This window comes from Rattus norvegicus, chromosome 7, assembly GCF_021556685.1.
Source record: "Rattus norvegicus strain SHRSP/BbbUtx chromosome 7, alternate assembly SHRSP_T2T, whole genome shotgun sequence".
In the NCBI taxonomy this organism is placed as follows: domain Eukaryota; kingdom Metazoa; phylum Chordata; class Mammalia; order Rodentia; family Muridae; genus Rattus; species Rattus norvegicus.
In genome coordinates, this window is record NC_141540.1 from 137,385,865 (window position 1) to 137,401,978 (window position 16,114).

Below are 16,114 nucleotides of genomic sequence, written 5' to 3' on the forward strand. Positions count from 1 at the left end.
GCGTGCGTGCGTGCGTGCGTGCGTGTGTGTGTGTGTGTGTGTGTGCGTGTGTGTTGATGGGCCAGTTTGGCCACTACTTCCAGTAAAACAAAGCTCCCACTGAAAAGACCAGAGGAGCATGGGGCAGACTAATGAGGAAGCCAGAGGCAGGCAGGATCAGGAGCATGGAGCAGGCCAATGAGGAGACCAGAGGTGGGCGGGACCAGAGAAGCACGGAACAGGCCAATGAGGAGGTGGCCAGAGGTGGGCGGGACCTCCCAGACACCTGAGAGTGAATGCGAAGACAGGGCTTGCGAAGATTTTCCATAAAGTCCATTTTAACCAAGTCCCAACTGAAAATATTCGTCATGCCCCACCTAACTGTCTGAGACGAACTTATGCAAACAGAAAGCTGGCGGTTTCCACTGACACTGTAGAAAGGTGCTGCTAATTGCTCGTCTCCAAAACAAACAGTTCCTTAGTACATCTTGGATAGTTACAACAACACAGTGACAATTACTTTTGCACACAGTACGTGCTCCAAAGCAGCTCAAATACCAGAGCGATAAGAGCTGGGTTAAACGAGTTTCATATTTTGACCCGGTGTCTGAGACTTACAGCGACGCGTGGATCCGGAAGTAACAAATACAAAAAGTTAAATAAAGCTAATTTTGAATGTTTCTGTCCTTACAAAATACACGCACATTTCAGCAACTTGATTAATAAGCAAGAATTTCTTTCTTGTAGGCACTCAGTCTGTTACTGAGAGGCACTGAAGCAAACCAGAAAGTATATGTTGGTTACTTAACCAAATTAATAAATAAGCAAATAAAACTGTTTAGAAACTTCTCTCTTTTTTTCTGTCTGATGAAGGAAGTGGATAAAAGGAGGATATGACCGCTCCTAGCTGTGGTTGGGGAGGAGGTTTTTATTGTAGATACGGAAGAGTACAGCCAAAGGGTTCAGACAGAAATTGGCCATGAGAGAGGGGTAGAGGAGAGAGAGGAGAGATGAGAGAGAAAAGATGAGTGAGAGAGATGAGAGAGGAAGAGATGGGGTGGGGGAGAGGAAGGGAGGGAGGGAGGAAGAGAGAGAGGGAGGGAGAGATGAGAGATTAGAGAGAGGGAGAGAGGAAGAGAGAAAGAGAGAGAGGGAGGAGGGAGGGAGAAAGAAAGAGAGGTGAGAGGGGAGGGGAGGGAGAAGGAGAGAGGGAGAGATGCTGGAGGTTTAGGTAAGGGCAGAGGAGCGCTGGGAGGGGCCACAGGTAAGCCCAGAGGCCAAGTAACCTAATAGACACCAGTTAGCCATCTGTCCCCCAGGTTTCTTTAGGAACTGACAGGAAGCATACAAAACACCAGACAGAGCCCATGGTGCTGCCAATACTCACAGAAACAGGAGGATCCCCGTGTTGGCCAAGGCGAAGGCGAGGCCCAAGATCCCACTGCCCATGATGGCGTTGCTCAGGTTAAAGACAGACATTCCCAGAGAGGTTGTTCCTGGAATCTGGACAGTGGAGACAGACACCATCACTAAGCGCGTGGTTGGTCTCAAGGCATTCCTTCAAGCCAAAGCCCTTCCAGAGCTACCAGAACCCACCGAGAGACGAAACTGGAGAACTTTTTCTGCAGCCTGATTTTTTTTTAATGGGTTGTATGAGAAAATGTAGCCAGTTACATAGTAACATTTTCAGGGCAGAATGAAAGCCCTGACTCTGTGTATCTGAGGTGTGTAGTTAGGTAACACATATGCTGGTATGTTTCTCTCTCTACAACACACACACACACACACACACACACACATATTTAATTTATTTTGCATCGGGACAGCAGTTTTCCCCTCCCTCTTTTCCTCCCAGTTCCTCCCTCCACACCCATCCACGCCTTCTCAATTCTCTTCAGAAAAGGGCCTACCTCAATGTCTATCAACCATGCCTGGCACAGGACATTGCATTAAGACTAGGCATCTCAGTGAGGACAGACAAGGGAAGCCACCTTTCTCCCCCCATGTCCCTTGCTACCCATGGCAGATGGGAGAGCTGGCCCCAGGGTGTTAGAGTGGGAGAGATGGCTCTGACCCTCACTGGACACACTCAGGGAAGCAGTCTCTGCACCTCACCTGGGCTGCAGGGTAGAGCTGGCCCTGGCGGCAGATGCTGCTGATGAACCAGTCCTGAGTATGTGAGAACGTAGGAGCTGGCTCCGCCCCTTGCCAGCATTAGGTGGGCCAGTCAGAACAGGGCAGTGAGCAGCTCGGATACCTCTCAGGCTCACATCCGGGGCTTTGACTTGGCTCACCCCAACATCTGCCCCATCAAACGAACTGCTGGAGTGTGTGAAGGGCCCAGTCCTATGGATCCAAAACTACAAGATTTCCATGACACAGGGCAACAACAGGATATCCAAGAGGAGTCCCAGCGAGAATCCAGTACTGATGGAGTAGGAGAAGCCAGAGGCTTCAAACCAGACCAACAAGTCACTGCAATAAACACTGGCAAGAAATGAGGACAAAAGGGAACACTATGGGGTATGCTGTGCCTCACTACATATTCCACAAAAAGTTTTTTTCTCTTTTTGGGGGAGGGGATTGCAAAGGCAGGTACAAGGGGCTGGGGAGATTAGTGGAATTGGAGTGCAGGGTGTGAAATTCACAAAGAACCAATAAAAAGTTAAAAAAAAAAAAACTAGGCACATTCTCTTCTAGAAAGGCTAGACAAGGCAATCCAGTAGGAGCAAAGGGACCCAAAGGCAGACAACAGAATCAGAGGTAGCCCCTGCTCCCACTGTTAGGAGTCCCACAAGAAGACCAAGCTACACAACTGTGTCATATGTGGAGAGCCTAGGTCCGTCCCATGCAGGCTTCCTGGCTGGCTGTTCAGTCTCTGTGAGCCCGTATAGGCCCAGGTTAGTTGATTCTATGGGTTTTGTTGTGGCGTTCTTGCCCCTGTGGTTCTTACAACCCTTCCTCCCTCTCTTCCCTAAGCTCTGCCTAACGTTTGGCTGCGGGGTTCTCAATCTGCTTTTCCATCAGCTGCTGGATGAAGCCTCTCTGATGACGACTGAGACGCCAACCTATGAGTACAGCGGAATGCCCTTAGGAGTCATCCACTGACTTAAATTTTAATTTAATTTTTATCTACTTTTCATTCTTTTCCATTCATGTTTGGGTCTATCCTGGCTCTCTGAACTCGCCAGTATCCGGCCACTGGCCGTGCCAGGAGTGGGCTCCCTCTCCTGGCATGGTCTCCAGCCACACCAGTCATTGTCTGACTATTCCCACAATTCATTAACCTTTTCGCTTCAAGCTGGCAGGACAAATTGGAGGTTGAAGGTTTTGTGGCTGGGTTGGTGTCCCAATCCCTCCACTGGACACCTTACCTGGTTACAGGAGATGGCAGGTTAGAGCTCAGTAACCCCTACTACTAGGAGCCTTAGCTGGGGCCACCCTCTTAGATTCCTGGGAGTTTCCACCACTGCACCAGGTTTCTAGCTTGTCCCAGAGATGCCCTCCAGCCCCCAACTCCAGCGGCCTTTCTCAGTGCTCTCCCCACATCCTCCCCACACCCGATCCCTCCTGTTCCCATGCTTACTTACCCCTCCACCCCCATTAATTCCCCTCCCCCATCCACACCGCTACACCTACTCTGTTTCCCCATTCACAGTGAGATTCACCTATCCTGGCCTTGAGACTCTCTGTGTTTTTGGATTTCAGTGTGGTTACACTTTATTCAACCGCTAATGTCCGCTTATAAGTGAGCGCATACCATGTCTGTCTCTCTGGGTCTGAGTTACCTCAGTCAGGATGATCTTTTCTGGTTCCACCCCTTTGCCGGTGAATTTCATGAATCCTTGTTTTTAATAGTTGAGCAGCATCCCATTGTGTAGACGAACCACGTTTTCTTTATCCAATCTTCAGATGAAGGACACCTAGGTTGGTTCCAGTTTCTGGCTATTATGAGTAAAGCTGCTATGAACATAGTTAAGAGTCTTTAGGGCAGGATGGAACGTCTTCTGGGTTTCTGCCCGCGAGTGTTACAGCTGGGTCTCGGGGTAGACAGATTTTCTGAGTAACTGTCATACTGGTTTCCAAAGTGGCTGCACAAGTTTGTAACTCCCACCAGCAGTGGAGGAGTGCTCCCCTTGTCATCCTCGCCAGCATGAGCTGCCATCTGCATTTTTGATGTTAGCCATTCTAACCGATATGAGATAGAATCTCAGACTCATCTTGAGCCCCATTTTCCCTGATGGCTAAGGATGATGACCATTTCTTTAAGTGCTTCTCAGCCATGAAACATTCCTCCGTTGAGAATTCTAACCCCATTTTTTAAAAATGGATTATTTGGTTTGTTGATGTCCAGGTTCTTGAGTTCTTTATATATTTTGGGTACCAGGCCTCTGTCAGATATGGGGTTGGTTAAGAGCTTTTCCCATTCTGGGGGCCACTGTTTTGTCCTATGGACAGTGTCCTTTTGTCCTATTGACAGTGTCCTTGCTTTACAGAAGCTTTGCAGTTTCATGAGGACCCACTTATTAATTGTTGATCTTGGTGACTGCTCGATTGGTGTTCTGTTCAGAAAACTGTCTTCCAATGCATTCTAGAATATGCCCCACTTTCTTTTCCATCAGGGTCAGTGCATCTGGCTTTATGGTAAGGTAAAGATCCACTTGGACTTCAGTTTTGTGCAGGGTGATAGATGTGGATCCATTTGCCTCCTCTACTGTTTTTTGAAGGTCCTTTCCTCTTCCCATTGTATATTTCTGGCTTCTTTATTAAAAACGGATGTCTGTAGGTGTGTGGGTTTATTTCTCGGTCTTCAACGTGATTCCATCGATCAACCTTTCTGTTTTTATGCTGGTACGACGTGGTTATTATTATCGCTCTGTAGTACACACAGCTTGAAATCAGGGAGGCTGATACGCCCAGAAGTTTTTTTATTGTACAGGACTGTCTTAACAATACTGGCCTTTCATTTTTCCATACGAAGTTGAGTACTGTTCATTTGAGGTCTATGGAGAATTGTGCTGGAATTTTGATGGGAAGGGCATTGAATCTGTAGATTGTTTTTGGTAAGACGACGGTTTTTACTATGTTAATTCTACTGATCCACAAGCCTGGGAGGTCTCCCCAGTATCTGATACCTTCTTCAGGATCTTTCTTCAGAGACTTGAAGTTCTTGTGATATGGGTCTTTCACTTGCTTGGTTAGTCACACCAAAATATGTTATATTCTTTGTGTTAGTTGTGAAGGGTGTTGTTTCCCTGATTTCTCTTGTATATAAGAGGGCTGCAAATTTTTTTTTAAACTTAATCTTGCATCCAGCCACTTTGCCGAAGGTATGTATCAGCTGTAGGTGTTCCCTGGTAGGATTTTGAGGGTCGCTTATGTATACTATCATAATATCATCTGCAAATAACAATACTTTGACATCTCCCTCTCCAATCTGTATCCCCTTGACCTCCTTCACTTGGCTTATTGCTCTAGCGACAACTCCAAGTACTAATTAGATAGATACGGAGTGGACAGCCTTGTCTTGCCCCTGGTTTTAGTGGAATTGTTTACGCTTCTCTCCATTAACTGGGTCTGGGATAATGGCTTGCTATGCATTGCCTTTATTATGTTAGCTAAATCCTTTGTATCCCTGACCCCTCGAAGACTTTAATCATGAAGGGGTGTTGGGTTTTGTCAAAGGCTTCTTCAGCATCTGATGAGATGATCATGTGGGTTTTTACTTTGTTTGCTTATATGGTGGATTCCACTGATGGATTTTCATGCTGAACTCATCCCTGCACCCTTGGGATGAAACCTACTTGATCACAGTGGTTGGTCTTTTCAATGTGTTCTTAGATTTGGTTTGTATTTTACTGAATATTTTTGCATCAATGTTCATGAGGGAAATTTGTTTATAATTCCTTCTCTGTTGAGTCTGTGTGGTTTATGTATCAGGGTGACTGTGGCCTCATAAGATGAACTTGGCAGTGTTCCTTCTGTCCCTATTTTCGTGGAATAATTTGATGAGTATTGGTAGAATTCTGTTTTTGTTTTTTTTTTTTTTTTCGGAGCTGGGGATCGAACCCAGGGCCTTGCGCTTGCTAGGCAAGCACTCTACCACTGAGCTAAATCCCCAACCCCAGAATTCTGTTTTAAAACCATCTGGCCATGGGCTTTTTGATTTTTGTTAGTAAGGAGACTTTTAATGACTATTTCCTTATGGGTTATATAGGTGTATTTACATTTTAAATCTGATTTCGCTTTAACTTTAGTAAGTAGCATCTATTGAGAAAATTGTCAATTTCTTTTAGATTTTCCAATCTTGTAGAATATAGGTTTTTGAAGTAAGCTGTCTCTTTTCATTTTTGATTTTTTTTTAAAGATTTATCTATGCATTACAGATGAGTACACTGTAGCTGTCTTCAGACACACCAGAAGAGGGCATCAGATCCCATTACAAATGGTTGTGAGCCACTATGTGGTTGCTGGGATTTGAACTCAGGACCTCTGGAAGAACAGTCAGTGCTCTTAACCGCTGTCAGTGCTCTTAACCACTGAGCCTTCTCTCCACTCCCCTGATTTTTTTTTTTTAATTTGGATATTCTCTGTTTTTTAGCAAGTTTGGCTAAGGGGTTTGTTTTTCTTGTTGATTTTCTCAAAGAACCAACTTTTTGTTTCATTAGTTCTTTCTTTTTTTTTCTTTTTCTTTTTCTTTTCTTTTCTTTTTTTTTTTTTTTTTTTTTTTTTCGGAGCTGGGGACCGAACCCAGGGCCCTGTGCTTGCTAGGCAAGCACTCTACCACTGAGCTAAATCCCCAACCCCCTCATTAGTTCTTTGTATTCTTTTATTTTATTGATTTCAGCCCCTTCCTGCTATCTACTCCTCTTGGGTGTGTTTGCTTCCCTTTGCTTTAGAGCAGTCAGGTGTGCTGTTAAGTCAGAAGTATGAGATCATGAGTGATCATTTCTTTACGGAGGCACTCGGTGCTTTGACCTTTCCTCTTAGCACTGTTTTCACTATGTCCTGTAAGTTTGGGTAAGCTGTGCCTTCATTTTCACTAGGTTCTAGGAAACCTTTAATTTCTTTATTTCCTCCCTGACCCAGTGGTCGTTCCACAGACTTGTTCCGTCTCCATGAGTTTGTGGGCTTTGTGTTGTCTTTGTTGTTATTGAAGCCCAACTTTAATCCACGGTGGTCTAATAAAATCAGGGGGTTATGTCAATTTTCTTGTACCTGTTGAGGTTTGCTTTGTGACCAAGTGTGGTCATCTGTGGAGAAGGTTCTGTGACGTGCTAAGAAGGAGATAAATTCTTTTGTGTTTGGGCGAAATGTTCTGTAGGTATCCGTCAGGTCTATCTGCATCATGATGTTTGTTAGCACCATTATTTCTCTGTTTAGTTTCTGCCTGGATGACCTGCCCATTGATGAGAATGGGATGTTGAAGCCTCCTGCTATTCATATGTGGAGTTCGATGTGTGATTTATGCTTTAGTAATGTTTCGTGAATGAATGTGGATGCTCTTGCATTTGGGGCAGTAATGTTCAGATGTGAGACACCATCCTGGTGGATTTTTTCCTTTGAGGAGTATGAAGTGTCCTTCCCCATCTCTTTTGATTAATTTCGGCTGAAAGTCTATTGTGTAAGATATTAGAAGGGCTACACCAGCTTGCTCCTTGGAAAATCTTTTCCTGCCCTTTACTCTGAGGTAATGTCTATCTTTGATGTTGAGGTGTGTTTCTTCTGTGCAGCACAAGGATGGATCCTGTTTTCCCATCCAATCTGTTGGTATGCATCTTTTTATTGTGCAATTGAGTCCACTGATATTGAGAGATTTTAGTGATGAATGATTGTTCATTCCTGTTATTTTGATGGTAGTAGTGGTGGTGGTGTGTGTGTCCTATGTTTTCTTGAATGTAGTTAACCACTTTGGGCTGGAGTTTTCCTTCTAGTATCTTCTGTGGTCTTTTAGAGTCTGCAAGACATCTGTCCAGGCCCTTCTTGCTTTTAGAGTCCTCTGAGAAGTGGGCTGTTACTCTAAATCTGTTTCTTGGCCTTTTTCTCTCACAGCTTTTACTCTTTCTTTGTTCTATGCATTCAGTTATTATGTGGCAGAAGGACTTTCTTTTCTGCTTCAATCTGTTCTGTAAGCTTCTCTTATGTTTATAGACATCTTTCTCTTCAGGTTAGGGAAATTTACTTCTATGATTTTGTTGAAAATATTTTCTGGACCTTTGAGCTGTAAGCCTTCTTCTATTCCTATTACTCTTAGGTTTGGTCCTTTATGGTGTCCCAGATTTCCTAGATGTTTCAAGTCGGAAACTTTTTTTTTTTTTTGGTTCTTTTTTTTCGGAGCTGGGGACCGAACCCAGGGCCTTGTGCTTGCTAGGCAAGCGCTCTACCACTGAGCTAAATCCCCAACCCCTCAAGTCGGAAACTTTTAAGATTTAACGTTTTGTTTGACTGATAAATCTATTTCTTCTGCTGTATCTTCAACGCCTGAACCTCTCTCTTCCATCTCTACATACCGTTGGGAACGCTTGCTGTACGTGTAGTTCTTGTTCACTTACCTAGATCTTCCATGTCCAGAATTGCCTTAGTTTGCGTTTTCTGTATTGTTTCCATGTCAATTTTCAGGTCTCCTTCACCCCCTTAACATTTTGTAAGTGGTTTATTGATTTCCTCCAATTTTTTTGTCTTTTCCTTGATTTCTTTAAGTTTTTTTTTCACTTCTTAAGAACCCCTATCATTTTCATAAAGTTGGTTTTGCGGTCGCTTTCTTGCGCTTCAGCTGCATAAAACTATATCTTGCAGGCCTTCCTGTCATAGCACGGTGCCCTAGTGCCCTGGCTGTGGTTGATTGTGTTCTTGCATTGGCCTTTAGGAATCCAAGTTTGGGATGATTACAGGTCTAGGTGCTAATTTCTGAGTTGGATGGGTGTTTTGTTCCTTGGATTCTGTTTCCCCTTTGGTCTTGTGGCCTTTGTGGCCTGGATTTCTGACCAGGTAGGGGCTTGACTTCTGGCAACTTGCTTGGCCTCTGGTGCAACAATAGCTCTCTCCTTTTGACGGACTCGGCCTGTACCTAAGTAGAGGTGAGGTGGGGCCGAAGAACCCACTACAACGGGTCTTGGGGGGGAACTGAGTCCTGGGAGTGGGACAGTTCAGCAGGCAGGGGCTCCCTCACCAGTCCTTCTGACTCCACATATATTTTTATTCTGCACTATTCACACAGAAATGCTGTCCCCAGTCACACGGTGTGGTTACCAGTCAATGCTCATGCTGCCCCCAGTCACGAGCCCTTAGGCTCTCAGAGTCAGCTGGTACATGCTGCCCCTCGTCATGTGGTTCTCAGAGTCAGCTCCCACAAGCTACCCCCAGTCACATGGTTCTCAGAGTCGGCTCCCACACGCTGCCTGCTGCCCCCAGCCACCCCCCCAGTCACGTGGTTCTCAGAGTCAGCCCGCACTCGCTGCCCCCAGCCACACCCTGAGTCACGTGGTTCTCAGAGTCAGCCCGCACTCGCTGCCCCAGTCACGCCCTGAGTCACGTGAATCTGCTCGCGCACTTACATACGGAGGACACTTACATACTCGTCGCATTTCCTTTTCTCCAGATGGCTGTTCGTGAGACTCCTCCTACTCTCCCGATCAGAGATGAACTTGCTGAAAAGACACACAGAACACGGTTAACCTCACGTTAATGACTGTGAGTTTAGCAGGAGCCTTTCCAAAACACACTGCACGCACCACATGACAAGTTGTCAGCTGGTTGCCAAAAACTGTCTTATCAACTAGCCCCCTACGTGCGTGCATGTGTGGTGTGTGCGCGCCGCTAGCACACTAGCACGCACATTCTCTACATTTCTGTTGTCAAATAAGCTCCGGGCACTCCCAGGCAGGCTCTTCGCCTCATTCCTGTTTATATTTCTCTACCAGCCACAAGGGGGTTGTTGCTTATCTTGAACGAGAGAGACTGCTATAAGGTATAAAAAAGCTATACATTTTGAATCATTTTCAAGGTAAACTAAAACATCATACACAATTTAAGTTAGCTTTTATGCGGATTTCCCACTAAGTAGAAAGTCAGAGGGGCTGGGGATTTAGCTCAGTGGTAGAGCGCTTACCTAGGAAGCGCAAGGCCCTGGGTTCGGTCCCCAGCTCCGAAAAAAAGAACAAAAAAAAAAAAAAGAAAGTCAGATAAAACCAAGGCTACTATGCTCCTGGTGCTGAAAAGATACTAGAGGCAAGGTTCCTCCTGAGCTCAGATCCTACTATATAGGGTCACTAAGCACAACCCCCATGTCCCGCTCCCTTGAAAAAAGTCAGCAGCTGCTTCACCACCAAACATCCAGTTAGCACCAGCTGTGTGCGGCACAGAGGAACAGATACTGGGGGCTACGAAAGCTCTCTAGGCTACCAGGGTCCAAACTGGGAAGCTACCGTAAGGTAATGACCCATAGTTAGAGTCAAAGCCAGGGACTTAAAGTCAACTGTAATTCGGACGCTGACTAGGTCCAAAGGCTTGGGTATATACGGCCTTAGTGCTCTCCTTTGTCAAATGGAAGAGCATTACCACGCCGCCTCACGGCAGGTGAAGGAGGACGGAGCCTGAGAAACCGAGGTCAGTCCTCTCCCAGAGGGGCATAAGTTAGGACTGGGTGAGAACCAGACACAGAGAACTCCAGCATGTAGCACAGACACAGCACCACAGAAGAGCATAAAACGTCCTCAAGACCAACACAACGCAGGCAGAGGTAGTTTAGAGCTGTGCGATAGAAACTTGGGATCTGTACAAATTCTCCATTCCAACAAAGCCTCTGGGCCAGGTGGTGACGCACGCCCTTAATCCCGGCGCTCAGGGAGGCTGAGGCAGGCAGGTCTCTGAGTTTGAGGACAGTCTGGTCTGCAGAGCAAGTTCCAGGATAGCCAGGGCTACACAAAGTCACACACAGTCACACACACACACACCCCTGAAACAACTCCAAAACAAAAGCTTCTGCTAAAGAAAAACCCATTCCCAGACAAACTAACTCTCTCACTCCATCTCTCCTTGCATTCCAGGGATTGAACTCAGGTCACTAGACGTGCACTGTCAATGCCTTTCCCCACCCAGCCATCTCGCTGGCCCCTCTTGTGTGTAACCTTAAAACATTTCAAGAATGATGTTTGGCCCTTGTACTGCCTAGTTTTCTGTGAACTTGACACAAGGTAAAGGCCTCTGAGAGGAGGGAACCCTCATTTAAGAAGATGCCTCCATAAGATCTGGGCTTGGGCAAGCCTGTAGGGCACTGTCTTAAATAGCGTCTGATGGGGGAGGGAGGGCCCAGCCCATTGTGAGTGGTGCCATCCCTGGGTTGGTGATCCAGGGTTTTATAAAAAAGCAGGCTGACCAAGCTACGGGGAGCAAGCTCTTAAGCAGCACTCCTCCGTGGCCTCTGCATCGGCTCCTGCCTCCAGGTTCCTGCCTGTTTGACTTCCTTGATGGACAGTGATGTGGAAGTGTGAGCCAAATAAGCCCTTTCCTCCCCACTGCTTCTTGGTCATGGTGTTCATTGCAGCTCTAGACCATATCTAACAGCCCTTCTTGAGAAATTCAATTGTCTGGTTATCATCAGAATAAACCACGGTAAATCTTTCATCAGTAACTTCAAAGCCACTTGAATCTAATTTAAAGAAACATCTTTAAACTGTTCAGCACTTTACATACTTTTTTTCCTGAATGATGCTACTTTTCGCAATAAAGTTTCTTTTAAACACACGTATCAGTAATGCCGTCTTATATATCTGCCCCTTGTTGGTGTTAATTCAAGGGATCTGCTATTACCACTCTAATTTGAAATGTTTTATTAGAATGAATCAAAGGCTACTCTCTCTGTGCACACAGGACATTTACTTTCAGACCCTTGCTTGCTACAAGCTGCTGTCCACAGCCCCTGCTGGGCCTGGGGGAAGAGAATATGGGTGGGTCCCGAGATTCAAGCCAACATTGCTATAGGAAAGGACCCTGCCAGCTAATGCTGGTATAGGAACGCAGGCATGTGTAAAGGGAAGATGAATTAAGGAATCCAGACGTCAAAAGCAGGATGGTGTAGAGTTGGGTAGAACAAACTCGGAAGCAGAAGCAAGAAAGTTACAGTTGCTTTCTCTCAGCAGGACAAGGGGACCCTTGAGGTAGCTGTCCTAACGCTTAATGGGGCTTTTGCCCCCAGTATTTTAAGTCTTTCCACAGAATGAAGGCTGACTGATAAGGTGAGGCGGGGCAGGACAAGGCAGCCCACAGGCACATGGATGCTGGGCTTGTCCAAATAAAGAGACTCCTATTTAAGGGCAGTTACTCAATAGACTTATCCAAGCTAATTGTAGTAACAGACTCAGGTCTGAGGAATCCTGGGCCAGGGAGGCTCCCATTCGCCTTCCCTACAGAGAACGCTTGTTTTCCGAAGAGAATTTCCATTAGTTTTTAAGCACAGAAAAAGCCCAAGTATTTTGTCCCCAAATAAATCAAAGCATACATAAATCTCCCTGTTAGGGTAGACCTGGATTCCAGGCCTGGCAGAACTCCAGGGCTGGCGGCAGAGGATTGCTGGGCAGAGAAGAGATGTGGGAGGGCCTGACAGGAGGCACTGTTGCAGAGGAGGGCCGTACAACAGGCTCAAACACTTGTGAAGGGCTCAAATACCGAGGCCTCGCCAGAACAAGAAAAATGATACAAACTTACAAATCATGACCACTAAAATACATGAAGACCCCGATTCTGTGGCATGGCAGTAGATTGCTCAGACATCTTTGTGGGTGCTGTATCTAATGTTGTGGAAAAAGGCCATGAGCAAGGCAACTTATTAAAGAAAACATTTAACTTGGAGGCTCAAAGGGTTAGAGTCCATGACTGCTGTGGTGGGGAGCATGGCAGCAGGCAGGCAGGCCTGGTGCTGGAGCAACAGCCAAGAGCTGATATCCTGATCCACAGACATGAGACAAAGAGAGAACTGACTGGGAATGGTGTGGGCTTCTGAACCTCAAAGCCACTCCCCAGTGACACACCTCCTCCAACAAGGCCATGCCTCCTGATCCTTCCCAGAGAGTTCCACCAACTAGAGACCAACCATTGAAACATAGGAGCCTGTGGGAGTCATTCTCATTTGAGCCACCACAGTTGGCTTCTCCACTGTGTATTTCAAATCTTTGGTTCTGCCTCAGTGTTCAAATCACAGCTTCCACCCTTTGGCTCATGAGGATCCCCCTAAGTATGGGTGCGGTTGTGGTCAAGACAAGTAAAAGCCAAAAATAAGGCAGCAGCTGGGGTCTACTTTGCCAAGTGTCCCCTCCTGAAGCCCCCTCTGGCTGGTTCAAACCTTCAAACTATAACAAGCCTCCTGACCCTCCAGTGTGAACTGAGTTTTCTGACCTACTTACTACACTATCTGTTGCATCTAGGGCACCAGGTGATGTTCAGTGTTGATTAGCCCCCAACGCAACAGCTCAGAGGGGTCCTCTACTAAGGAAGTGTCTTCTAGTAACTGGTTACTAGGAACTACCTTAGGCTGTAAGAAAATTTAGTATGTATTTAACCTCACTTACATTTATTTATTTGTTTTACTATGTAAAATGCCAAGTATTTAACTCCATTTATGTATTGGCTACAAAAGACTTTATTTATTTACTATGTAAGATAGAAGTACTTAATTCCATTTATTATTTATTTATTTATTTATTAGCTATGAAAGACTTCACTCATTGTGTGTGTGTGTGTGTGTGTGTGTGTGTGTTGTTTGTGTATACACCAGCATGTGAGGCTCAAGAGACAACTTTTGCAAGCCCACATGGGCTCCAGGATTAGACCTCAGCTTATTGGAGCTGCAGATTAGAACGGTGGCTTATTGACTTGTGACTTAAGAGGGGGTGAGCCCAAACAACCCTTTCACAGGGGCACACATCAGTTATTTTGCATATCAGTTGTTCACATTACGATTCTTAGCAATAGCAAAACTACAGCTATAAAGTAGCAGTGAGAATAAAATGTTATGGTTGGGGGCCACCCCCGCATGAGTAACCAACTGTACTAAAGGGTCACAGCGTTAGGAAGGTTGGGAACCAGTGCTCTCAGATGAATCCCCTTGTTCTCCTAATTGCAGTTTCTTCCCTCTGATTTTTAAATCTTTACTTTGTGTTCCTGTAAACTTAAAAGAGAGAAAACCAACTTTTCTTCTTGTCACGGAAAATTCCATTCAAAACAAGTAGGTCAGGCAGCTTTCTCAGCCAGTTCCATCTCACCATTTTTTTTCTTTTTCTTTTCCTTTTTCTTTTTTTTTTAAAAGAGGTAACTGGCTGTTTAAAAATCACTGACCTCTGGCACTGACACTGACACAAAAACTTATTTTTATTGACTTAAAAAGTTCTGTGGGAGAAGGCATCTATGACAAGTGATCTCAGGATGACAAACTTATTATTAAAAAGAGTTTACGCTGGGTCAGTCTGTACCCATGAAGGAGAACGTGGAAGGCCATCAAGTAGTCGGCTGCTCTGCAAATAAAATAAAACGGAATAAAAAGCTTACGACAGATGACTTAGCGGCAAAACCTCAGCCACGAGTTGTGCGACAGAAAGAACGCCTCTAGACAGGAATCTGTCCCAGCTGGGTTCTTACTAACCGTTCCAACCCCGTTTGATGATTTGCAGCACACGAGGTGAGCGAGAACAGAGCTGTTGGGCTTAAATGCTGGCCCCTGGTCCTCTCCCTGATATACAGACATTCCACAGAGAAAGACAAGGGCAGAAGGCAGAGACCTAAAAGGGGAGCAGGGCCAGCATTCTGGATGTGTTTGTAACATTAGCACTCTGGTAGGAGAACTGAGTCCTGGCCAACCTGGGCTATACAGTGAGTTCTAGTTAGCCTGGGCTACAGAGCAAGTCCCTGTCTCAAAACAAAACAGAAACAAACAAACAAAAAACCAAAACAACTATCCCCCAACCATAAATAATATAAATTTTATATATGTATATATGCATATATAAATCACACACACACACACACACACACACACACACACACACACACACACACACACACGATCATGAAGTGTGGGGGGATATCAGTAAGCACGTAAAGAGAAACAAACGAGAGGCCTGAAGGTAAAGACTGAGGGTGGATGAAACCTTATTTAGCTCCAAACTCCACTGACCATAGGACAAAAGAGACCTGACTTGTAAACAGACTGACAGAAGCCAGAGAAGACTTTTCAGACATGTTTCCCCCAAAATACAGAAAAATTAAGGGGGAGAAGATAACTTTTCAAGGGATCTCCAGGTGACTATGTATACAGGGACCCCACGTTCTTCTACAAATGAATTTGAATCTAACTGCATTCCTGGCTCATAAGCAACCAATTACACACAGGAGTAGACGGGGAAACCACATGCGTAGGGAGATAGGCTTAGAGTTCTCCGGATATTCAAATATCTCACCAAACTTAGGACAGCAACCGTTAAAACCAAAAGCCAACCACGAGATGGAGAAGGAGAAAGCACCTGGCAAAGACAGAGTGTTACGGTTTTATGGATGCAGACGCTTCTCAGACTTGGAACTGCCACGCCGACCGGACTCCCCGGATGTGGCTCATCTAGTTCAGTAACAGTGAGGCGGGCTCCATATTATTGTAGAGAAATTAAATGACTGAAGTTACAATGCTAGTTCCTGAACTGCCGAGCTAGAATCCAAACCTAACCAAGTGTCCGCATATACAGCCTGTGTCCTTAATCTACCAAATGGACAACGTTGCCAACTCCCTGACACACTGTAGCCAGCCTCAGGGGGCTAGGTGACGTTCCCAGACAGTAGATGTGGGGGGGGTGAATCACAGAAAATCTGTGGCAGGGCCAGTATTCAATACAGGTCTAAGCCCTAAGCTATGTGGTCTCTCTTCATCGTCCTCTCTTTTGCCGGTCTGCCCTGACTCAGACTAGAGAAGAACCGTAACGTCAAAATGATCAAAATCCCCCTTCCCAGGGGTCTCATCCAGGGATTCATTAAGAGCTGGCTTGTCATCCCAAACAGTGGCCAGAGAATCCTCCCTGACCTTGCTAGAGAGCAAATCTCAGGACCTGCTCCAGACTTCCTGAATTAGAACCTGCCTTGAGCCAGCTTCACAGTGTTT

General features: G+C 45.6%; 1 protein-coding gene across 9 annotated transcripts in view; it reads right to left on the reverse strand.

Annotated features, from left to right (window-relative positions):
• Slc38a1 (solute carrier family 38, member 1) overlaps positions 1-16,114 on the reverse strand; it is a 69,531-nt gene that overhangs the window by 30,554 nt on the left and 22,863 nt on the right. For all 9 annotated transcript variants that reach the window (XM_087555574.1, XM_087555571.1, XM_087555568.1 and 6 more), the window contains 2 exon segments: positions 9,551-9,626; positions 1,367-1,482 (listed from right to left, as the gene is read on the reverse strand). In XM_087555574.1, the coding sequence (XP_087411700.1) occupies positions 1,367-1,482; positions 9,551-9,626 (192 nt within the window).